At 38.8% G+C, this 24,762-nt stretch overlaps 3 protein-coding genes across 5 annotated transcripts; 2 read left to right on the top strand and 1 right to left on the bottom strand.

Moving 5' to 3' along the window:
• On the top strand, window positions 1–3,115 carry LOC134666824 (histone deacetylase complex subunit SAP30 homolog). The gene is made up of 3 exons (XM_063524142.1): window positions 1–612; window positions 978–1,196; window positions 1,857–3,115. The coding sequence occupies exons 1-3, from the start codon at window positions 418–420 to the stop codon at window positions 1,983–1,985; spliced, it is 543 nt and encodes a 180-aa protein (XP_063380212.1). The 5' UTR covers window positions 1–417; the 3' UTR covers window positions 1,986–3,115.
• LOC134666798 (exosome complex component RRP45) lies at window positions 3,075–7,348 on the bottom strand. The gene is made up of 7 exons (XM_063524095.1): window positions 7,189–7,348; window positions 7,011–7,105; window positions 6,687–6,909; window positions 5,519–5,739; window positions 4,752–5,003; window positions 4,107–4,291; window positions 3,075–3,230 (listed from the first exon to the last, which is right to left on the bottom strand). The coding sequence occupies exons 1-7, from the start codon at window positions 7,252–7,254 to the stop codon at window positions 3,124–3,126; spliced, it is 1,149 nt and encodes a 382-aa protein (XP_063380165.1). The 5' UTR covers window positions 7,255–7,348; the 3' UTR covers window positions 3,075–3,123.
• A 2,412-nt stretch (window positions 7,349–9,760) lies between these two features.
• LOC134666758 (glutamate receptor ionotropic, delta-2) lies at window positions 9,761–24,762 on the top strand. 3 transcript variants are annotated; one of them, XM_063524032.1, is made up of 10 exons: window positions 9,762–9,948; window positions 10,675–10,760; window positions 11,468–11,659; window positions 12,229–12,392; window positions 13,124–13,293; window positions 14,506–14,703; window positions 15,773–15,965; window positions 23,098–23,193; window positions 23,459–23,642; window positions 24,093–24,761. In XM_063524032.1, exons 1-10 carry the CDS (start codon window positions 9,870–9,872, stop codon window positions 24,381–24,383), a joined length of 1,653 nt encoding a protein of 550 aa, XP_063380102.1. In that variant the 5' UTR covers window positions 9,762–9,869; the 3' UTR covers window positions 24,384–24,761. The 3 variants fall into 3 exon arrangements, with proteins under 3 accessions (XP_063380103.1, XP_063380102.1, XP_063380104.1); XM_063524033.1 differs by lacking the exon at window positions 11,468–11,659 and having other exon boundaries at window positions 9,761–9,948; window positions 24,093–24,762; XM_063524034.1 differs by lacking the exon at window positions 9,762–9,948 and having other exon boundaries at window positions 10,687–10,760; window positions 11,458–11,659; window positions 24,093–24,760.

Here is a 24,762-nt window from a genome sequence, read left to right as displayed (position 1 = left end):
ATGGCTAAAAGCTAAAGCGATCGGTGCGAAAGTCAGTGTAGTCGGTGGCAGATTTTCACTTTTATTTAAATTGTTAAAAACATTATTATATAAAAAAAAATTACGGACATAATTTATCAATCCGCAGTCAGAGAGACAAGTAAAACTGGTGATCATTTTGGAATATCCTCTGTATTTGTTGTGTACGGCAGTGATGGACCTTTCGGTGATGTTAAGGAATTTCTGCCTCCGGATGGTGATCCAGGTGTAAAACCGTTTCCACGGCGGTTCATTGTGATGAATCTGCTGTTCTACATAGAAGAAATGATTTGTGTTGTTGCAAATCATAACCTCAATTGCGCGTCTTTGTGAATACGTCGATTCGTCGTCAATCCCCCGCGCGACGTCTATAACAGAAGTAAAGTTTATTCTTTATATATGATTCAACGCGAGTATCAAATGAACAACGGGTTTAGTACAGGAGAAGAAGATTCTCGAGGAAATTCCGACCAAATATGTTGCCTTGTGGATGATAGCGAACGGTGCAGACGGTCCGCTGGCAACGCGGCGTACAGCAAACGCATCCAGAAGACGGTCACCCAGCGGCGGCTCAAGCTGAACATTGACCCTCAGGTAACTACACCCACACTTTCATACATGAATATGCTATACACTTATACTTATACTTACCTATTTATCATGACTTCCTTCTAGTTAGTTTTTGAAGCTTCATCTAATTTATTTTGTATTGAATTTAGCAGCATCATTTAACTGAGCTGAGAGCAAATTTAATTGTTATCGTCATGGTGTATAACAGTTATAATAAATATAACACGGTCGCAAATGCCGGTCCCGCATTGGCTTATACAGCCACGAGAGACGTTGTTCCTCGCTTACAGACGCTGCATATATCATCTGTCAAGATGTTGAAGGCCTGAATGATAAATAATGTTGCTTCTCTATATATAGTAAAGTAAAAATAAATTTTTCTATTTCAGGCCAGACATACATACATTTGTGACTATCACAAAAACATGATACAGTGTGCACGGACGAAGCAGAGGAGGCCTAAGGACTCAGAGGATGACAGTAACGAGGCAGAGATGGATTCGCCAGAGGTTGACTGGTTCTCGCTGCAAGTGAACACCCTAAGGCGTTACAAAAGGCATTATAAGGTGCCTACGCGGCCCGGCTTCAACAAGGCTCAATTAGCAGATGTAAGTTTATCTCTCACACATATTTAGTCAGTTAAGTACCCTAAGGCAGTAATCTGGGAGTCTATATGTCGAAACTGCACTGCATGAAACACTAATTATATTGTATGTTGCCTCCTCTCTTTTGTGATATCTTTTATCCTTGTATATCCTTTGCTCCCTGTATCTACTACAATGTATAATGTCACAGCTGTTGGATCTCCAAATGAATAAAAAAAATGAAGTCAGTGTGAAGCACTGGCATATACAATTTTCAGTTTGGAAGACCATCATAGGGCAAGAACTCTTGTATATGATGGATGATCTTCTCCACATTGAACTTAAATAAATATAGTTTAATAATCCAAAACACTTAATGAAATAACTTGAGGTATAATTGGTATAATCCAATGTATTTCATCAACCTTCCTAAGCATACCAAGTTTGGATGAAATGTGAAATTCAATAAGTCCATTTACTTATATATTTTACCATTATTTTAAAAAATTATGTTTACTGGAGTAACCGGAATAAGTTTATCTCCAGCATATTTAATTGTTGACTTGTAGGATATAAGATGAATTAATTAAATCTTTAATTTAATTGACTTTTCCAAAAAAAGCCATCTGTCTACTTAGGAAAAAGTTTCATTTGGTATACTGAAATAATTTTCATTTGTTCCAGGCTATACAGAAACACTTCAAGTCATTGCCAGTAAATGAAAAGGAGATTATGACATATTTTATTTATATGGTAAAGACAAATGGCAACAAACTGGATCAGAAGAATGGAATCAACTCGGATTCTGTATAGACTGTGGTGTAACTTATTTTAGAAGACATAGACTTAATTAGATTATTTTAGGTACCTATTCTTACTCTATTTCTCTTCTTAAATTATCAGTCGCAGATGGTTACTTGGGAGTCGTAATTAAATATGATATTTCCTCTATTGCATTACAATTTGTATTAAAGGGTTAACAATTTGAACTCATATGCTACTCAATACTTTTTGTTTTAGATTGACTTATGGTTTAAATTTTTAATACATCCTCATTCCTTGCAATAAACAGTAAATAATAATAAATAAATATTATAGGACAATTTTATACAAATCAGCCTAGTCCCACAGTAAGCTCAATGAGGCTTGTGTTGTGGGTGCTAGACAACAATATATATAATATACACATATATACATAGATAACATCCATCATAACTCAGGAACAAATGTTTGTGATGAACACACAAATAAATGCTCTTACCAGGATTCAAACCCGGGACCTCCTGCTTCGTAGGCAGGGTCACTACAGAGTTACAGACTAGGCTAGGAGGCCACAAACATTGATAGGTTTTATTTTAATACATTCTCATAATTGGTAGGTACCATTGGTTTACAATTATTAGTATATTATGGTAGAAAATAAAATATATTAAAACATTTAAAACCATCTGTCAGCCATAAACTCTAAGTTCTACTCTGTTAGGCATTTTGATACAAAATTGTTTTGTAATTTAGCCTTGGGATATTATATTTGATTGCAGCGTAATGCACCTGTTTTTTCTTGTATCAAGACAGAATGTATTGGGAAATATTGAGAATGAAAATCAATGTGTGATGTTTACTAATCCTTCATTAATATTGTGTGACATTTTAAATAATTTTATGAAATTATTTTCCATAAATGAACTTATATTACAAGAATGTTTTAACCATTGTATGAATCTGTAATCATCTTATGATGAAATGAACGTCATTATTAAATAATATTTATTTCCATATAGTATAATTAGCCAATATTTTTGTATTATACTATCCTTGCAGTGTCAAAGTGTTATGTATGATTGTTAATTTATGAGGGAAATGCAATGCTAATAATATAGTACTGTTAAGAGATAATAACAGTAAATTGTAAAATGGATTTTTATTACATTTTATGTAACATACACGACTATTACTCTACTACAGTACAGTCTCCTTCTGATTCCGACGAGACCTCCACCCACCCTGAAGCACTCTCCTTAGATACAACTTCAGCAGTTTGAGGCACTGAAGAAACAACTGAAAAAATGTTGAAATAACAGTTATTGATAAGAAAACAAGTTTAAAGTCTTAGTAAAAATAATGCCTTGAGTTTGACAGCAGATGGCGCTATATGTGTTGTGGTAACTGATTTGATTTGTCAAACTCCAAACTTGACAACCAACCAACCGCATATAGGGTACAGTCAGCAGCAGAAGTTGCTAAGTGGACGAGGTGTTACTCGCTCTTATTTTCTTAACAATAAAGTGACTGAACAGTGAAACTGAAATCTGCTTCAGCTGTTAAATTCAAAGTACGAATTTCTCTTAGAATTTACACCTGTAAAGTTAGATCTGTAACTCTTTCTCGTAATTAGGTACATATACCAAAAGCCTTCCCACCATGGGTAATCTACTGAATATGTTTAGTAGAATGTGATACAAGTACTGGCAAACTTTCACACTTGTCTTCTAGCTGACGGGATTGAATAACAACACGAAATAATCGATCCAGCCATAGACTAGGAATACTCTAGACGGAGTTTAGAGCAATTATTTCATGAAATCGATGCTGCCAAAAATACTGGGGTGCGGGGGACGAGGAGAGCGAGTCCCGTGCCGTGATTGGTTCGTTCAAAGACTCGGGCGTCACACAAAGACACTTTGACTCGAAAATGGAGTAAAACTACCGTATATTTGTGGCAGAGGAAGTAGCGCTACTATGCTCAGTCTGAAGGATGTCTTATGGCTCCTCTACACGATGGGCCAACGCCGGCCACTCCAAGAGACGCAGCCATGCGGCAGAATAAGATATGTAGCAATATCACTTGCTCCCTCTAACGCATAAATGCGTCCCTTGGAGTGGCCGGCGCTGGCCCATCGTGTGCAGGAGCCATTATCTGTGGATCCAACCCACCATCATATTTGCTGGGTTCCACTTCCTCCACGCCATCGCTTTCAATTTCCTCCATGTCATCGTCTTGCGGTGGGACGTCGTCCACGTTGTAATGCTTGAGACGAATGCTCACGTCGCGTCTGCTTAGAGACAGCACGTGCTCGCTTGTTATTATGTCTGAGAAGTTTATCTTCACTCGTTTTTGTCTGAAAGTAGAGAATAAAGTTAGTGGAAATTATGTGGGCTATAAGGAACCCTAGTTTAGACGTGCCCAGTACCGGCTTAATAGGTTTTATTAGATTTAAAAAATATGGTTGTCTGTAAAGTCGGTTTACGGACGATAATTTTGCGTGATAACGTCATAAGAAAACATTGATGAAAATTGCCGTAACGTTACCATGGTGATCTGTCCACAACGTGACACTTTTTCGTGCATATTATCCGGTGTTCATCGATTATAAATTATGGCTTATAAAAAAATACCACGTCAAAAATACTGAGGGCTTAACACGAACACCAAAAGTCTAACTTTCTCTATTACTCTTACTTTCGATTTTAGTTTCATAATTGGTGCCGCATTACAAACTGCGAAAATACCGAGCACTGCTACAACATGAGACGTGCTAACTTTATTACATCTCAAACAAATTATGAAATCAGTCATACCTCTTCGTATCATCACTAACAATACAGGTCTTGATCATATCAACAACATCTTTACTCCTAGTGGCTGCACTTAAGATGGCTTTGTGTACCAAGTTAGGGTTGTAGATAGCGGCGCCCGTCAGATCCAGTAAGCAGAGTTCCTTGTACTGGTTCATGCCGATAACTAGAAGGCCACCGCCGGTGTTGATACTCTCGTCTGTGCCGCTTGTGCATACTGATTCTTCGATTAGACTGGGGTCTGATATAAGTATGCTGAAAGGGGAAAATGGGTCTTCAAACAATACAGTTTCAAATTATGTATGAGTATATCAGTTAATGTTTTAGCTAGCTTTGGAATGAGGTCAATTACCTGACCAAATTTTAAGTTTATGAAGTAACGGCAACGCTCATGTGACATTCACGTTTTGGGGCACCCACAGACATCCACAGCTTAAAAGTGATCGCTACTACGGTTCGTGTTTTAGTGGGGGTTGACTATGTTTTGGTTGAGGGTAATACTATGGAGTCATCATAGTTGAGTGTCAGGGCTTAATTAGATAATCGATAATGTAACAATTAGCCAATGGAATTTCCTACAATTATAGTAAGCCTATCTGAGCAGGTTCCTTCACCATACTACCAGCAGAATTTAACAAGCATATTACATTGCAAGGACAGGGCTTATAAATATTATATTTATAAAAAAGACATTGAAGAAGCCCCTAAAAGTTACCTATTAGAAGGTCACTGATAATTAACTTAATCCTGTTACTGAAATCAATACTTACTCATTACTAAATATAGCGAAAGTCAGGCATACTGGATAGTGATATAGGACGGTGGGAATGGGATCCTTTTCTGCCATAGTGTGTATAGTGACAGCGTCGCCGTTGCGAGTGACGTCAGGTCTCTTGAAATGAGCGAGCGCTGTGAGTGCTGCTATGCTGGCACATTCAATGAGGTTCCCAGCATGGTTTAGGACTTTTATGTCTATGCGTAGTGACCACACCTGAAATGTTTAAGGGAGAGTATTTAGAGTGAGGCTCAGGCCCGGTTTTATCTTCATATAAAAAATACCGGTATTATTACGTTCTTTTTCGTTCTTTGGTTTATTATTTCATTTTTAATGGGACAATCTAATAATACGAAGTTGTTACCTCAACCATTTTAAACATATGATTCAATCCTACAGCATAAAATAATTAAAAATATTGGTCTATTTCGGGTGTTTAAATAAAACCTGTTTCAAGCCCCTGATTTAGAGAAGTATATAACCAGTGGCTTGGCATGGCAGGAGGATGTGGGCACCATACAAAATAGGTTTTTTATTTTTTTATAAGCCATAAATTGTATGTGTACATGTTGATGTTAGGCAATACAGTGAGAATCAATACAATTTTACCCAGTGGATGATTATTATTTGTCATAGGAAGAAAGAGTTGGAGGGCTTTGCCCACACTAGCACTGAAAACCTCAGTAAGGAAAGTATCATATTTTACCAGATTTTGTTTTTTAATTTACAGTTTTTTATCATACAGCACTTAAGTATGTATGTCGTTGTTAAACTGCCACCATGCATGGCTAACTTTCCAATGCCAATGAGAGGAATGGCAATAGCACATCATATTTAACACCACTAAAACCACATGGCAAATATGGTAATGTTATGTGTTTAATTTCATGATCAGGTCTACTGCAATATGATTTCATTGTTTTTACCCTAAGTTAAAAATTACTATTAGAAGTATTAGAACAAATTAAATTATTTTCAGAAAATATTTTAATTTGTTTTTATTTCAAGTAGAAACACTACCATATATTTCAGTTTAAGGTAAAAATTGTTTGTGATATCATAATCATATTGCGGTAGACTTGTTTGTGTTATTAAATATATGTACAGAACACTAGAACACTTTAAAGTGTTAAATATGGTAATGGTAAATTGTTAAATGCTACCTTTTCTTCTGCAACAATACAAAGTGTTTCCAAATCAATACATTTTGAGTCCTTATAGCATTTCTCAAGCAGTCTATTTAGATACACAGAGAGGTCTGTCTGGCGGTTAGCTTCGAAGTGAGGGGCGGCCATTGGGCTCAACTCCACATTTATATACAAAATACCCTCATTCGGTCTTGTGGCCTTCGGCTGTACAACTTCACAAGAAACTTGTGCTAGAACTCTAAAAGAAAAGAAAACAACATATGAGTATAAAAAGTGATGATTACAATTTGCAGCAGCAAAGTGTAAACAGCTAAAGGGTAGACTATTTGTTGAACTTACTTTGTCTCGCCTAGAGATACAATACAACTACCGTATTGAGAACCAAATGCTATACCCACGTTTCTACTTTCATTATAACTTCTTCCATCGAGACGCTGTAATAAAAAAGTATATTAGTTTTAGAAGTTTATACTTGATAAACTAGGAGCCAGTTTGTATAGTTTTGTAGATGACTTACATGACCTTCTGAAATAATTCTTTGTAAAAAGCTCTTTTCGCAGTTAGACAAAAAAGATTCCCTCATTTTGAAAAATGTTATACAGAAACTTATAAGTTTATTTTTGGTTTGTGTAGTATTTAACGAAATATAACCTCTTCCCTAAGTTTGGTTGCTGTGTCAACTTGACATTACATTTTTTTTAAATCTCATTGCGCTCCTAGCGTATCGCATTCAGCCAAACAAGTGAAGCGGGTAATCGGATAAATGGAAGAAAATAATACGGATACTTTGGAATTATTGTTTATTGTACGTGCAGTTTATTTTATTTTTATACAGTATACCGGGGACTTTACATTCAATTTGATCGGTCGAGTAGAACAACGTATTTAAGTAAGGTGTGTGAAGCCTCGTTCATGCGGTTGCCGTTCGTTGAGTCGTTGAGGCGCGAAATATGAAAGGGTCTTCAAGAACCTTTTATTTGATAAACATAATTTAGATATTAATATTTTTTGCATAGTTTATAGCTTTTACACTCTTTATAGTTAATAATATCTGAAAGACCGAGCTTTGCTCGGAAAACATATAACCCTAAAATTCCCAGAGATAAGACCTAGCTAGATCGATTTATCGCCCCGAAAACCCCCATATAGCAAATTTAATCGAAATCGTTAGAGCCGTTTCTGAGATCCCCGAAATATATATATATATATATATAGGTATAAATAAATATACAACACACTGAATGTTGACATCAGACTTAATAATTTGTTTTGTTGTAATTTTAATTGTTAATTTATTGCCTATATTATGTACTTGTGCCATACGACTAAATACATATACATATAAATAAATAATCAAGAATTGCTCGTTTACAGGTATAAGATTATACAGGATTATACAGATAAAAGTAAATAGGTAACAACAATCGTAACTCTGTAACCTTAACCCTAGATAGGTAAAATCATATTTGTCCTAGGTTAATGAGACTACGCTTTGAAGTAAGTACCTGTCGTCGGCCTAAGTCGCAAACCTCGTAACTCCTCCGGGGGAGTTACGAGATTTGCGACTGTAAGTTTTGTTGTCTAAGGTAGCAATTACTCATTTTCTTTGAAATGGAGTTACGAGGTTTGCGACTTAGGCCGACGCTATTTGCTTTACGGTTTTTTGTTTACAGTTTATTACGAAAATTGACAAGTCGTATGCCATCACTCCCATTAGTCCCATCCCATTATTAGAATATTGACGATGTAGGAACGTAATTATGTCAACGTTGGTGATTGCGCTCGTTTACATAAGGTCTAGTTTAGTGTGGACATTTCATTTTGGAGATGTAAATTAATGCATCGCTTATGATTAGAACATTACGGCATCTTGTGAGTTATGTTCAGACATCGCACATTTTCCAGCATTTTTGGTGCAGCGGATTGGTGTTAACGGAATTGGTATAAATAATTTCAACCCTAATGATTAATTAGCGTTAATTACGTTAATGTTAACCTTAATTTACCATTTCAGTTGAAATTATCTATTCCAATTCCGTTAACACCACTCTGCTGCACCAAAAATGCTGAAAAATGTACGATGTCTGGCTTACCTTATTCGTCCGAGTAGACATCGTTAAAAAGGGTTAACGATAGGCATAGTGCACCTAAGCGACCACATACTCACCAATAGAATTTCAATCTTAGGAATCCGATTTAAGGTTCATATTCGATTGGTCTTTCGGGAAAAGTTACTTATCAATCTTATCATTAAATGAATCATCAAAGCTGCATAAATTTTAATATATGTATATAGGTACCTACTGGGCGTTTATTGGACAACTAGCCATATTGTGCGAGGTGATTAGGTAGGTCATACTGAACAACTTTTTCTATAGGACCAACCCCGAAATCCCTAAAAAAAATTGGCCTTCCCATAGAAAACGTCGACATCCACTAAACTGTCAAATAACGGCCAAAATTTTTTTTGTGATTTCGGAGTTGATCCCATAAAAAAAGTTGTTCAGTGTGGCCTACATAATCACCTCGCACAACATGGCTAGTTGTCCAAAAAACGCCCTGTCTGTGCATTTTTTGTAAAAACTTTGTAGTTTGGTGCGGTCTGGAAAAGGGTTAACTTCCGTTCCGTATACCTAGTTAACTTGGAATCCTTATAATTTCGCCATGTCCGTCTGTCTGTCTGCCCGTCCGCGGCTCCGTTTGCTCCGTGATCATTACCTAAGGGGCCTAATTTAGGATCAGTGTAAACTTACAGGGTTTATATTTAAATAATAAAGAGAGTTTAGGAAATGTTTCTTGGAGCAGCTGATGGCTGTAATGGCTCCTGAATGAGCCAAAGAGCCATGCGGTAGAATGAGATAGCAGTATCACTTGCTCCTTCTAACGCATAAATGCATCCCTTGGAGAGGCCAGCGTTGGCCCATCGTGTAGAGGAGCCATAAAATGTATGCAAAATAGAGAAGAAAATAATTGTAAGTATTGTAACTCGAAATATGCCCTATCCTCGTTAAGCCCAGCGTTAGGGCATGGCGTGACAGTTGCCGTAATCGTGGTCAAAGCACGTTCCGATTAAGGCCACTATTCCGCGCCATGCCGCCCTGAGCGCTCGACCAGTGTCCTCGGACGCTGGTCAACTGTCCGTCACATTCGCCAGTAAAAAAAATATCGTTGAATTGCTTTAATAAAGCTTGAAAAAATATGACGGGCTTGGAACTCATCATCTCTTCCGTTTGCAATGCAACTTTTTGCGAAGCGGTTTATGATAATCCTATTACAGGTAATTTGAATTGAACGTTGTATATTTTGTTTGTGGCGGGACGACGTTGACACATTTTGTAAAGAGTGGCGGGAATGTGCATCGGATAAGTCCAAAGGGCGGGAAAGAGGGGAGGCCTTTGCCCAGCAGTAACACTCCCATAGGCTAATAAAAAAAATTTGTTCCTGACTAGAGTTATTAATAGTAGTCGTCGGAAAAACGTTTTACCCGTGAATTGTGGTTTAGACTCACTGAACACACAGCGATCTAACTTACCTATAATAAGGTAAACAATCTTGGATGTGTCTTTTAATTGAAAAACACATTTTAAAAATAAGTTACTGCAAATATCTAACAATTATGAATCTAATATGATCATTTATATTCTTCTGCTTTTATAAGTCATAGTTTTTTATTTTTAACAAGCGTTTTTCAATTAAAAGACATGTCAAGATCGCTTACCTTCTTGCAAGTTCTTTCTAATGCTAAAAAAATGAACTATACTAAGTATGTATCTAATTGCTATCTGGCTCACTATTAGTCAGTACCTAAATGAGAAAATGCTGATCAGGCTATATACTCGTAGGTGCCTACCTTTGTCGGAAGCCGGTGTTACTCGAAGGGCTATACATTATGAGATGAGTAATCCTCGGCGGTTTAGGGGACACCCTGTACCTATAATATGTTGACACAATAGTTACGTTAACTAATAAAGCAACTTATTTTAATTCATTTATGTTTTTTTAGAGGCTATACTGTCCGATCAAAAAAAGGAAATCCAGAAAATCGCTGAAGACCTTAACGGGAAACATTTGAAAATAGGCACTTACGATGTGAGTTTACCTAATCAAAACATTACCTAATTAATTTATTGGTTTTGAATTGTATTGTAGTTTTTAGGATATGATTGTGTGATTATTTAACAAACAGTAAGTAAATGTCGATCATTGTGAAAATAGTTTCGCGGTAGTTGTAGGTTTATTTTGTATTTCCCACAGCGCTTATCAAATTAAAAAAACCGGGCAAGTGCGAGTCGGACTCGCGCACGAAGGGTTCCGTACCATAATGCAAAAAAAAAACAAAAAAAACGGTCACCCATCCAAGTACTGACCACTCCCGACGTTGCTTAACTTTGGTCAAAAATCACGTTTGTTGTATGGGAGCCCCATTTAAATCTTTATTTTATTCTGTTTTTAGTATTTGTTGTTATAGCGGCAACAGAAATACATCATCTGTGAAAATTTCAACTGTCTAGCTATCACGGTTCGTGAGATACAGCCTGGTGACAGACGGACGGACGGACAGCGAAGTCTTAGTAATAGGGTCCCGTTTTACCCTTTGGGTACGGAACCCTAAAAAATAATTATCACATTGAAATCAATTTTTCAGTTCGAATTGGCCTCACTCTACGAGTGCTACGGGCGTAGCGCGTAGCAGCAATTTACGAATTGTAGCAAAATAGAGCCATCTAGGAATGTTGTTTTTGTCATTGTTGTCAAAGTATTTCCGTAATGAAAGTCACCATTCGAGATGTTTCCAGAATTATCCTTTAAGCTGGGTACACACTGACGCCAATGGAAAGCTGACTGGTCGTGGCGTTGCCTTCATCGTTTTGGACATATTGCGCGAACGGTTCAACTTCACCTTTGATGTAGTCACGCCGGTCAAAAACTATGAAATTGGCGTTGAAGGCAGAATGCAGGACTCGTTAATTGGATTGGTCAATAGTAGTGTGAGTTTTCTTCTAAAGTTGTATCCAGACGAGACAATCTTTCGCCAATCTGAGGAAATTCTCCGATCGAACAGGGCCGTGCGGACGCAAAAATGCCAATTAAGTATCATAGTAGAATGCAAATTGGTGATTTAATTTGTGTACGTGTGGACGCTAGATGAGATTGACCAATTATTTTCCTGAACAAAACGACTGATTTCGTCAGTCCCGTCTGGATACCCTTTAAGTATCTTACATACACGTGGTCCTTTAACTTAACGTAACGGAACGTAAATTGCTAATTCCCGCACAAGTGCGGTAAAGTAGTAGGTACCATATGTGCTGTAAGGATAGGCTTACCGCAACCGTCTTTGATTGTCAGCTAATTATGATAGAGATTTTGATATCCCACGCAGTGCAAGTGTTGGTATTGTAAACGTCAAAGTTCTATGAAAGTATTACGTATAAATAATACTTGCACAGCGTGGGCTATCAAAATCAAAGCATGGACCAAGAAAAGTTTCTTGGGCTAACTCTATGAGATGCACTAAAAATTGCCTTCAAATAAAAACTTAAAATTATTATTTTAGCAAGTGGACATGGCTGCAGCTTTCCTTCCCATATTGTACACATACCAGATATTCGTGGATTTCTCTACGATCCTCGACAACGGCGTTTGGATGATGATGCTCCAGCGGCCCAAGGAGTCCGCCGCGGGCTCTGGACTCCTGGCCCCATTCGAAATACATGTGTGGTACGTGTAGTTATTTGCCTCTTATATATATAGTCCTCCTCATCGATTTCGATAACGGCGACCTCAAAAAAATTACGGATTACGCCTGTTATGGGCCCGAATGTGGCTGGCCAGCCTGAACTTATAATTCGCCTCTTATACTGTATCCACATCGCAATAATGACACTCGTGCGCGAATCGCGGCGCGAACTCGCGAACGCGAGTGTGGAGTAGATTTCGCGAACGCGAGTGTGGAGTAGTATTCGCAGATATGTGAACTTTAGGTACGCCTTCATTGGAGTAAAAAATAAAGATCCCGGTTTTCGCGGTAGGCCCAGGAGGACCCAACGATACTTCATTTCGAGAGATCGTATAGTTTGTGCTAAGCAAAAGGTAGATAAGGGGCTGTTCATAAATTACGTTATCTATTTTTGACCCCCCCCCCCCTAAAATCATGCTTCGAATGACCCCGTTTCCTCCTACATCATGCTACCATCATCCGATGTCCAGACCCCCCACCCTCAATTTGAATTTACGTAATTTATGGCTCCTCTACACGATGGGCCAACGCCGGCCACTCCAAGGGACGCAGCCATGCGGTAGAATGAGACAGCAATATCACTTGCTTGACTTGCTCCCTCTAACGCATAAATGCATCCCTTAGAGTGGCCGGCGTTGGCCCATCGTGTAGAGGAGCCATTATGAACAGCCCCTAAAGTACCTTTATTGAAATGAAACTATTTCTTCTGCAGGTATCTGATCTTAGCGGCAGTACTCTCTTACGGCCCGTGCATCACTCTTCTCACGTACTTGCGGTCTAAGGTCGTGAAAGACGGAGAGAAAAATATTTCTCTGTCGCCCAGCTTCTGGTTCGTGTACGGAGCCTTGCTGAAGCAGGGGACTACATTAGCACCAGAAGCAAGTGAGTTCGTGATATGGATATACCCACCTGTACCTGCTATTGTAATTTTAACTCTATTCTTTAAGCGGTAAAGTTGTTATCTGTATGGAATCTTTTGTTGATTGCTTTTTATTTTGCATGCCATTCGGCGCCATGTAATCTCTCAAGTGCATTCCGACATTTTAAAACCGTACGATTATACCTTACATGTGTCAGAAAGTTTCCTAAACGTTGGAATAGTTTTCGTAATAACTAACTAACTAATATGGCTCAGCGATCCAAAGAGGGTACCGTCTTAGCCTCCGAAACGAGAGCACGCCACTTTTCCCGATATTTCACAAGAAATTAATAAACTGTCCCAATCCCGTATTATAATTTTTTTTTATTGACGTGATGCTGGCAAATGCCTCAGTGGCGATTGCCAAAACAAAAAAAAAAGTTTAACCTAAGTCGGTATCCCTATAAAACCGTTGATACCTAGCTTTTGATGAAGCGACCAGTTACGACTTTCATTCAGAGTTCGATTCTTAAACGTGCCTTTATAATCACTTTAATGGTACCTATATTTACCTTTCGTGACATAATTTACTTTAAAGCATCGACGAACGACGACACTGATGGTATCGATACGTCGCTAATGGACATCCATATATCACGATCACACATGACGTGACTCCGTGAACCAGGATTTATACTTAATGACGTAATTCAGATTAAATTTGAGGGGAAATAATAGTCTTTACACATCATTTGTCTTGACTTTTATGCCTGTAATATTACATGTAAAGAATCTTTAATGTCAACTTGTCGCACGGTTATTATATATATGTCTTTAACAAATAGTTTATAGGTAGGTACCTACGTTTTATATTTGACTGGATGATTTATTAGATAAATTAATGACTGTTTTATCTTGATACAACAAAAACGTTGACACTATTTTGTTCAATGCCTTGTACGTATAGAAATGGGTCAATAGGTAATAGTTACGTTATTATGAAGATTTATCATGACACTGTGAGACGCAAATACACATTGGACAAAGATCATGGACGAGTGGAATACAATAAGTACCCTTAAGCTGTACAGCTGGAAATAAGAGTAGACCTATCCCTTAAGAATAAATGAAAAGTACCTAACAACTCCAGTACAAGAAAATATGTACATTTACATGAATAGGTAGTAGATATCTCATAGGTATATATCTATCTACATAACTACCTTGTTTGCTAGATACCACTCGGATCCTCTTCACAACATGGTGGCTGTTCATCATCCTGCTGTCTGCGTTCTACACGGCCAACCTGACTGCTTTCCTCACTCTATCCAAGTTCACCCTGGACGTCGAATACCCTGAGGACCTGTACAAGAAGAACTACCGCTGGGTCGCACCAGAGGGCAGCACTGTGCAATACGTTGTCAATGACGCAAGTACCACCAAGAAACTTGGGTTGTTCATAGCAATAGCACACTCAGATTCATTTAACAACTAACTTCTGCCCGCGACTTCGTCTAATACCTGCCCTAATTTTTAATGAATTGAAAAATTTATTAACGGGGTTTGGTAGGGGCAAAGAGAATTTGAAATAGAGGCGGATTGTCAAAGTAAATTATGTAGCCAAACTTACTGCAATCTTTCGACAGAAGATTAATAGTATTTTATACAATCGTGATATAATAGAGAGCTTTTCAGTCGAGTACCGTGTTTAGGCAACGAAGCTTGCTGAGTTGCCTAAGTTAGGTACGAGATTGAAAAGCTTGATTATATCACTATTGTATACAATACTTTATCTACGAGCCAAAAAAAATAATACTTTAAACTAGTACAATCATACAAACAAATCAAACCAAAAGTATTCACAGCTAAGATACGCAAGCAGCCGCGATACCTTAATACTGGTACGCGCTCCCGGCGCTGCGCCCTGCGCGTTGGACAACGACACCTTCTCGTAACTCATGAGGCCCTGGTACTTAATGCTCCGCGCTAAATTCAATTTTTAGACAGTTGTTTTCTCGATTTTGGCCACCGTAGCCTATGGAGACTAACAAGCAACACTAAGTGGTTTTCGTAGTCTATGGATGTTGCTATTTTAAGGGTGTCACATGCTCGTTTCTGACTTATGAACCAATTGTTTCTACTATACAACCTAAAATAAATAATTAATTTGAGCTATGCTTTTGTTTCTTCCTGTTGATCGCGGAGAGCTGTGATTGGTCAATTTCATTATAGTTGACTAAACTGTATCGTAATGAATATTATAGTTGAGTTGAGAGCCCACACATTAAAAATACCCAATTGAAGTTTGGTATATGAAATCTTAATTCAAGAATTATAGTCGACGAGTAGATAAAACTATTAGAACGCCATTTGACGTTGATCATATCAATATCATATCAGTTAAATAAGAATCAAAGTCAAATGGCGTTGTAACAGTTTTATTTTTAATTTCCTGTCGAAAGATGGCAGTAAGTGTAATGTGGCTACTATTATTTTAGGCAGACGAAAACTTGCATTTTCTAAGTAAAATGGTAGCTAATGGGCGAGGCGAGTTTCGTTCAGTGAACGCAGATCGGCAGTTCTTGCCTTACGTGACGGCGGGAGCGGTGCTTGTAAAGGAACAGACGGCCATAGACCATCTCATGTTCGAAGACTACTTGAAGAAGACCAAGGACAAGGTGCCGGAAGTGAAGAGGTAAGATTTTATTAAGTATCTGATACATTTTACATATTATGTATGTATAAAACTTAAGAAACTAAAACCCGTTCTGAGCCATGCCGGGTCCAAAGGTCCCCATCACACTAGCAGCGTTACCCCGCTGTAAGTATGGCGATGGAGACCTGTTGGACAAGCCATGACTCAGAACGGGGGTCATTCCCCTTTTCTCTGAGGCGCTTTCCAAGCTCCCTGAAGAGCTCTCGTGCCTCCCTGTCTCGACAGCAACGGGGCACGAAGTCGTACGTGGCTCCCAAGTCAGAGTAACATATAATCATAATTATATAGATGGTCAAGCAAATCTCGTGAGTAGAAAAAGGCGCAAAATTCAAATTTTCTATGAGACGATATCCCTTCGCGTATCTATAAGCATGAATCTAGTATTAAACTGGATTGGGCATGAGCGGTGGGGATACCTGACAGAACGGGATAGTCTTATGTATCTTTCAGTAGGAGTAGCAGCCAAAGCGCTATTATTGTTTGTCCTTGTCCAGTGGCGGATTTGCAGTCTTTGCCGCCCTAGGCCCCAGGCCTTATAGCCGCCCCTTTCTCAGCATCAGCACCCGTCATATTGACTACATTTAGATCAGGCAACGAAAAGGTGTAGAGGGAAATGATTGGGACACATTTTTAACTTAGTAACTTTTTTGGACTCGTTAGGAGGTGAACATATCAAAAGCCCCCTTGAGCGGGCGGAGTAGGGCGGTTGGGTTTGAAGATCACATTTTTTGGTTTTTCGCTTAGTATATCTCAGAAACTATACATACTTGTGACATGATCATAGGAACATAGGTTTTACAAAAAAAATAAGGAATTTACTTATTAATTTTAAGTGACAGTTTTACCAACATTGATTTTTTGTGTACCTACAAAAACATTCAAAAAATCTAAAAAAGAAACATAAATAAAACATTTTTTTTGCCTATTTTCTTGAATAACTGCTGAACTATTTATCCTAAAATAATAAAAAAAAATATTTGAGATTCTTACAATGAGCTCTTTGATATAGTTTGAAAACCTTTATTTTAAAATTTTCTCATTTATCCCCCAAAAATGGCCTCCATATTTAAAATTCATTTATTTACGTCACAAACTTACATATGTGTGCCAAACAGTGGCGGATTTGCAGTCTTTGCCGCCCTAGGCCCCAAGCCTTGTAGCCGCCCCTTACTCAGCATCAGCACCCATCATATTGACTACATTCAGATCAGGCAACGAAAAGGTATAGAGGGAAATGCTTGGGACACATTTTTAACTTACAATTAGTAACTTTTTTGGACTCGTTAGGAGGTGAACATATCAAAAGTCCCCTTGAGCGGGGGTAGGGGGGTTTGGTTTGAAGGTCACATTTTTCGGTTTTTCGCTTATTATATCTCAGAAACTATACGTCCTTGTGACATGATCATAGGAACAAAGGTTTTACGAAAAAAATTAGCAAATACTTATTCATTTTAAGTGACAGTTTTACCAATAACATTGACTTTTTATGTACCTACAAAAACATTTAAAAAAATCTAAACACATAAGAAAAACATTTTTTTCCTATTTTCTTGAATAACTGCTAAACTATTTATCCTAAAATTATAAAAAAAAAATTGAGATTCTTATTACAATGAGCTCTTTGATTTGATATGTAACACGATATAGTTTGAAAAACTTTATTTTTAAATTTTCTCATTTACCCACTCAAAAATTGCATCCATATTTAAAATTCGTTTATTTACGTTACACGTCCATCTTTGGGTCACAAACTTACGTATGTGTGCCAAATTTCAACTTAATTGGTCCAACAGTTTCGGAGAAAATAGGCTGTGACAGACGGACAGCCAGACGCACGAATGATCCTATAAGGATTCCGTTTATTTTTCTTTTGAAGAGTACGGAACCCTATAAACTATCAACAATCTGCGAAATCGACGCCATACTCGCATTCGCGGCTTCGCGCCGCGATTCGCGTTCAAGTGTGGAGGGCCCTCAAGATATCGTAAAAATTGTAGCTTGTAGCAAATTTAAACATCTTTCATTTTGTATAATGATCGTTAGAACACGTCGTTTCTGAGATATAAGCGAAAAACGGAAAAATGTAACCTTCAAACCTCTCTCTTCCCCCGGCTCAAGGGCTACGGCCGGGGACTTTTGATATGTTCACCTCATAGATAGTCCAAATAAAGTTAGGTCATCATCATCATCAGTATTTAAGAGCTATGCTTTTGTCGGTGGAGTAATCGCCACTCTTCTTTTTGCTGGGCCAGCCTTTTAACTCCCTCGTACAACACGACAGAAACTTTTTCTTTTATTTGGCTGAGATATGTGAGCCTAAGTTAGGTACGAAGTCAAAAATGGTGTTTCAAGCATTTCCCTCTATAGGTACATTTTTTAACCGACTTCCAAATCCCAAAGGAGGAGGTTATCAATTCGGTTGTATGTTTTTTTTTATTTTTAACCGACTTCCAAATCCCAAAGGAGGAGGTTATCAATTCGGTTGTATGTTTTTTTTTTTATTTTTTTTTTTTTGTTTTTTTTTTATTTTTTTTTTTTTTTTATTTTTTATGTTTGTTACTCCATATCTCCGTCATTACTGGACCGATTTTGAAAATTATTTTTTTGATTGTATGTATATGCATACAGATTGGTCCCGTTTTTGTCAAAATCCAGTTCTGATGATGGGATCCATGAGGAATCGACGGAACTCCTCAAATCTTAAAGGCATACATATGGTGATTTTTGTGTTTTTATCAACAAATCAAGCATATACATTCAAAAACGTGACATTTGATGAAGTGGAACTGCTGATGATGATCAGAACGGAACTCTTCAACGACGCATAGTTCACCTTTGGCGATTTGTCCTCTTCGTTATGTTTGTTAAGCAAGTTAAGTTTTTAAGCCACAATTTTATCAAGCTTGAGTTCTGATGATGGGATCCATGAGAAATCGAGGGAACTCCTCAAATTTTAAAGGCATGCGTATAGAGATTTTTGTATTTTCATCAGAAAATCAAGCATTTTCATTAAAAACTGTCGCATTTGATGAAGTGGAACTGCTGATGATGATCAGAACGGAACTCTTCAACGACGCATAGTTCACGTTTGGCGATTTGTCCTCTTCGTTATGTTTGTTAAGCAAGTTTAGATTTTAAGCCACATTTCTGTCAAGCTCGAGTTCTGATGATGGGATCCATAAGGAATCGAGGGAACTCCTCAAATCTTAAAGACATACGTATAGAATTTTTTGTATTTTCATCATAAAATCAAGCATTTACATTAAAAACTGTCGCATTTGATGAAGTGGAACTGCTGATGATGATCAGAACAGAACTCTTCAACGACGCATAGTACATGTTTGGTGATTTCGAATTTCGATTTTGACTTGGACTGGGACCCGGACTCATACCCGGATCCGGTTCGGACCCGGACTCGGACTCGGACCCGGACTCGGACCCGGACTCGGACCCGGACCCGGACTTGGACCGGGACTCGGACCCGGACTCTGACTCAGAGACCCGGACCTTGACCCGGAAAACCATTATGATACGTAAACTAAATAAACCACTATGATTACCTACCATAAAATGTGGGTATGATGATGCCAAACCCCTCCCGCTCAAACTCCCGTACACCGCACCGCATGCGCCGTTAAGTGGGTTAGGTTAGGTTTGAACTGCGATCCTCACAGAACCGAACAAAAGTGGGTTAGGTTTGGTTAGAACTGCGAGTCTTACAGAAACGAAATGCTACTAGAAAAGTGGGTTTGATTAGGTTCGAACTGCGATCCTCACAGAACCGAACTGCTATCAGAGAAGTGGGTTAGGTTAGGCTAGATAACTACGACCCTTACGGAAACGAACGCTACTAGAAAGTAGGTACTGGTTTTACCTCCTTTTCTACATAGTGCACCATCTACCATAATCTTTCACCGGGCCCCATAGAAGTCGGTTTTTTTTTCTTAAAAATTATTTTTATTTTTATTTTTATTTTTTTTATTTTTTTTATTTTTTTTATTTTTTATGTTTGTTACTCCATATCTCCGTCATTACTGGACCGATTTTAAAAATTCTTTTTTTATTGCATGTATATGCATACAGATTGGTCCCGTTTTTGTCAAAATCCAGTTCTGATGATGGGATCCATAAGGAATCGACGGAACTCCTCAAATCTTAAAGGCATACATATAGTGATTTTTGTGTTTTTATCAACAAATCAAGCATGCATATACATTCAAAAACGTGACATTTGATGAAGTGGAACTGCTGATGATGATCAGAACGGAACTCTTCAACGACGCATAGTTCACCTTTGGCGATTTGTCCTCTTCCTTATGTTTGTTAAGCAAGTTAAGTTTTTAAGCAACATTTTTGTCAAGCTTGAGTTCTGATGATGGGATCCATGAGAAATCGAGGGAACTCCTCAAATTTTAAAGGCATGCGTATAGAGGTTTTTGTATTTTCATCAGAAAATCAAGCATTTTCATTCAAAACTGTCGCATTTGATGGAGTGGAACTGCTGATGATTATCAGAACGGAACTCTTCAACGACGCATAGTTCACGTTTGGCGATTTGTCCTCTTCGTTATGTTTGCTAAGCAAGTTTAGTTTTTAAGCCACATTTCTGTCAAGCTCGAGTTCTGATGATGGGATCCATAAGGAATCGAGGGAACTCCTCAAATCTTAAAGGCATACGTATAGAATTTTCTGTATTTTCATCATAAAATCAAGCATTTACATTAAAAACTGTCGCATTTGATGAAGTGGAACTGCTGATGATGATCAGAACAGAACTCTTCAACGACGCATAGTACACGTTTGGTGATTTCGAATTTCGATTTTGACTTGGACTGGGACCCAGACTCGTACCCGGATCGGAACCGGACCTGGACTCGGACTCGGACTTGGACCCGGACTCGGACCCGGACTCTGACCCGGACTCGGACCCGGACTCGGACCCGGACTCGGACCCAGACTCAGACCCGGACTCGGACTCAGAGACCTGGACCTTGACCCGGAAAATCACTATGATACCTAAACACACATACAGACATTTTTAATGTAGGTATATACCTACATTTTATGGTAGGTAATCATAGCGGTTTATTTAGTATGATGATGCCAAACCCCTCCCGCTCATACCCCGTACACCGCACGGCATGCGCCGTTAAGTAGGTTAGGTTAGGTTTGAACTGCGATCCTCACAGACCAAACAAAAGTGGGTTAGGTTTGGTTAGCACTGCGGGCTTTACAGAAACGAAATGCTACTAGAAAAGTGGGTTTGATTAGGTTCGAACTACGATCCTCACAGAACCGAACTGCCATCAGAGAAGTGGGTTAGGTTATGCTAGAACTACGACCCTTACGGAAACGAAATGCTACTAGAAAGTACTGGTTTTACCTCCTTTTCTACATAGTGCACCATCTACCATCATTTTTCACCGGGCCCCATAGAAGTCGGTTTTTTTTTTCTTAAAAATTATTTGAGAATACGTTGCCTGGCCTAATTTTGAGTTATTTTTTGTTATCATCAGCGAATTTTTTGTCACAATTTGCCGCCCCTAATATCTCGCCGCCCTAGGCCCGGGCCTACTGTGCCTTATGGGAAATCCGCCACTGACCATAAAATGTAGGTATATACCTACATTTTATGGTAGGTAATCGTAGCGGTTTATTTAGTATGATGATGCCAAACCCCTCCCGCTCATACCCCGTACACCGCACGGCATGCGCCGTTAAGTAGGTTAGGTTAGGTTTGAACTGCGATCCTCACAGACCAAACAAAAGTGGGTTAGGTTTGGTTAGCACTGCGGGCTTTACAGAAACGAAATGCTACTAGAAAAGTGGGTTTGATTAGGTTCGAACTACGATCCTCACAGAACCGAACTGCCATCAGAGAAGTGGGTTAGGTTAGGCTAGAACTACGACCCTTACGGAAACGAAATGCTACTAGAAAGTACTGGTTTTACCTCCTTTTCTACATAGTGCACCATCTGCCATCATTTTTCACCGGGCCCCATAGAAGTCGGTTTTTTTTTCTTAAAAATTATTTGAGAATACGTTGCCTGGCCTAATTTTGAGTTATTTTTTGTTATCATCAGCGAATTTTTTGTCACAATTTGCCGCCCCTAATATCTCGCCGCCCTAGGCCCGGGCCTACTGTGCCTTATGGGAAATCCGCCACTGGTGCCAAATTTCAACTTAATTGGTCCAGCAGTTTCGGAGAAAATAGGCTGTGACAGACGGACAGCCAGACGCACGAGTGATCCTATAAGGTTTCCGTTTTTTTCCTTTTGAGGTACGGAACCCTATAAACGGGGAACAAGGCGCGAAGGCGTCAACAATCTGCGAAAACGACGCCACACTCGCGTTCGCGGCTTCGATTCGCGCACTAGTGTGGAGGGCCCTCAAGATGTAATTGTAGCTTGTAGCAAATTTAACCAACTTTCATTTTGTATAATGATCATGTCGTTAGAACGCATAGTTTCCGAGATATAAGCGAAAAACTAAGATATAAGTCAAAATTTGTGTTTCAAGCATTTCCCTCTATAGGTACTTAGGTACCTTTTTTTTGAGAATTCGTTGCTTGGCCTAATTTTGAGTTATTTTTAGTTATCATCAGCGAATTTTTTGTCACAATTTGCCGCCCCTAATATCTCGCCGCCCTAGGCCCGGGCCTACTGTGCCTTATGGGAAATCCGCCACTGTCCTTGTCACAGTCTCACATATTTTTTGTTCCCCACCGTAAATTTAGTATGGATTATGGTGGGCAATAAATAAATTCGACCAATCATAGTGTCGCATTGCGTATGTTTTGTCCCTCACGGAGGCACGCGTACACCACTTCTATAGGATGCTACCTTCTATGTCCATAAGGCATTAATTTCTGGACAGAGTAAGTACCTAGTAGTCGGTCGCTAATTGCTTTCTTGCTGCCAGCTAGAGGTCTGTCAATAGACGCTATAACAAAATAGCAAAAATAGATAATCAATAACTCTGATAAATAGACAGCAGGGGCCGATTTGACTCAAGACTCCTTTGTATAGTATTATGACTTAAGTGGGTAATTACTTTGAAAATATTAAAGTTTGTTGATCTATAAATATATTAAACACAATCTTGTTTTCAGATGCACGTATGTGGTCGCCCCAAATCCCTTTATGGAGAAATTACGGGGTTTCGCTTTTCCGAAAAAGAGCAAATTAAAGTTATTATTTGATCCAGTGTAAGTGTAATTTAGGGGCCAGTTCCTGTAACTAAGACAAAAATGAATTATAGGGTAGTCCGAGGCGAATCGGATCACGATGAAAAATCCGTTGACATCTGAAATATTGAATTGACTGAAATTTCGCCATAGATTTTTAGTCTGATCCGATTTACCACGGTTTACCCTAATAGGTGTCAATCCTGTTTCGATCGGGCAATTTAATCAGATTGGCGAAAAATTGACTAGTCAGGATACGCCTTTAATCTAGCTTTGTTTTTCCTAGCTTCACGTATCTCCGACAATCTGGTATAGTAACGTATCTGGAACACCGAGACCTGCCCAGCACCAAGATATGTCCGCTGGATCTGCAGTCCAAGGACCGCAAGCTGAGGAACAGCGATCTGTCGATGACGTACATGCTAATGGGGGTCGGCTTGGCCACCGCTATCGCTGTCTTTGGTGGAGAGGTATGCATTATTTAAATATAAATACCTACAACTGTTTTGCTAAGTAGGTTAACTTTAAAGCGGTGGTGGCCGTGTGAATATGGCGTCCGACTTTCAATCCGGAGGTCGCGGGTTCAAAACTTCAAATCCTGGCTCGTACCATTGAGTTTTTCGGAACTTAAGTATGTACGAAATATCATTTGATATTTACCACTAGCTTTTCGGTGACGGAAAACATCGTTAGGAAACCTGCATACATCTGCGAAGAAATTCAAAGGTGTGTATGAAGTCCCCAATCCGCATTGGGCTAGCGTGGGGACTATAGCCCAAACCCTCTCGCGCATGAGAGGAGGCCTGTGCCCAGCAGTGGGATGTATATACTATATAGGCTGAAATTATTATTATTATATTAGGTTAACTTTAGCATCAATTAAACACATTGTTTTACTAATGCATAAAACCGTTTTTCAGATGATAATCAGATATTACGTCCGTATCAAAATCAGAACAAATCGGGGTGATAGACACAAAATAAAAACCGTAAAGAGTTCGAAACACAGACGTTTCAGGATCCAAGACGATAGCCACCCGCCACCTTACGAATCGCTATTTGGGCACAACTCGAGGTACAAGACGAATGGCCACTCCACAACCAAGATTGTGAATGGAAGAGAGTATTGGGTGGTCGGCACAGTGAGCGGAGACACCAGGCTTATACCGGTTAGGACCCCTTCCGCGTTTTTGTATCAGCGCGATAAATGAACGATTATTACCTTCTTTTGGCTATCTTCGAACGAACGCTTACGTAGGTCTGTCTACATAAAATGAGGGTTGCCGCGATCGAGATTTTCACTAGATGGCAGCACCGTGACGAGAGGTCTTTCTGACAGCTACTTACTTAAAAAAAACATGGTTAAACATGATTGGTGGATTGTGACAGCTAGACCTCTCGCCACGGTGCTGTCATCTAGTGAAAAAATCGATTGAGAAAACCCTCATTGTATAAGGTCAAAAGAAACATTTGACTGACTATATCTTTCTTTGAATCACCTAAGTAGGGGTGGACACACTGCGGCTCACGAGCTGAAAATATTGACTTATAGACCAGTCAAATCTTACAAAAAAATCTCCTAAAAAAACA

Source organism: Cydia fagiglandana, chromosome 8, assembly GCF_963556715.1.
Source record: "Cydia fagiglandana chromosome 8, ilCydFagi1.1, whole genome shotgun sequence".
NCBI classification, from domain to species: Eukaryota; Metazoa; Arthropoda; class Insecta; order Lepidoptera; family Tortricidae; genus Cydia; species Cydia fagiglandana.
Note: the sequence above shows the minus strand (reverse complement) of the source record. Positions and strands in the feature narration are given on the sequence as shown.

Excerpts from the sequence above, each read along its gene's own strand:
- LOC134666824 (XM_063524142.1), top strand. The coding sequence starts at position 418 with ATGATTCAACGCGAGTATCAAATGAACAACGGGTTTAGTACAGGAGAA. Across the intron at positions 613-977 it reads AGCTGAACATTGACCCTCAG|GCCAGACATACATACATTTG; the intron begins GTAACTACACCC and ends TTTCTATTTCAG. Across the intron at positions 1,197-1,856 it reads ACAAGGCTCAATTAGCAGAT|GCTATACAGAAACACTTCAA; the intron begins GTAAGTTTATCT and ends CATTTGTTCCAG.
- LOC134666798 (XM_063524095.1), bottom strand. The coding sequence starts at position 7,254 with ATGAGGGAATCTTTTTTGTCTAACTGCGAAAAGAGCTTTTTACAAAGA. Across the intron at positions 5,740-6,686 it reads GTATTGTTGCAGAAGAAAAG|GTGTGGTCACTACGCATAGA; the intron begins GTAGCATTTAAC and ends TAAACATTTCAG. Across the intron at positions 4,292-4,751 it reads GTTAGTGATGATACGAAGAG|ACAAAAACGAGTGAAGATAA; the intron begins GTATGACTGATT and ends CTCTACTTTCAG.
- LOC134666758 (XM_063524032.1), top strand. The coding sequence starts at position 9,870 with ATGACGGGCTTGGAACTCATCATCTCTTCCGTTTGCAATGCAACTTTT. Across the intron at positions 14,704-15,772 it reads ATACGTTGTCAATGACGCAA|ACGAAAACTTGCATTTTCTA; the intron begins GTACCACCAAGA and ends TATTTTAGGCAG. Across the intron at positions 23,194-23,458 it reads AAGTTATTATTTGATCCAGT|CTTCACGTATCTCCGACAAT; the intron begins GTAAGTGTAATT and ends TGTTTTTCCTAG.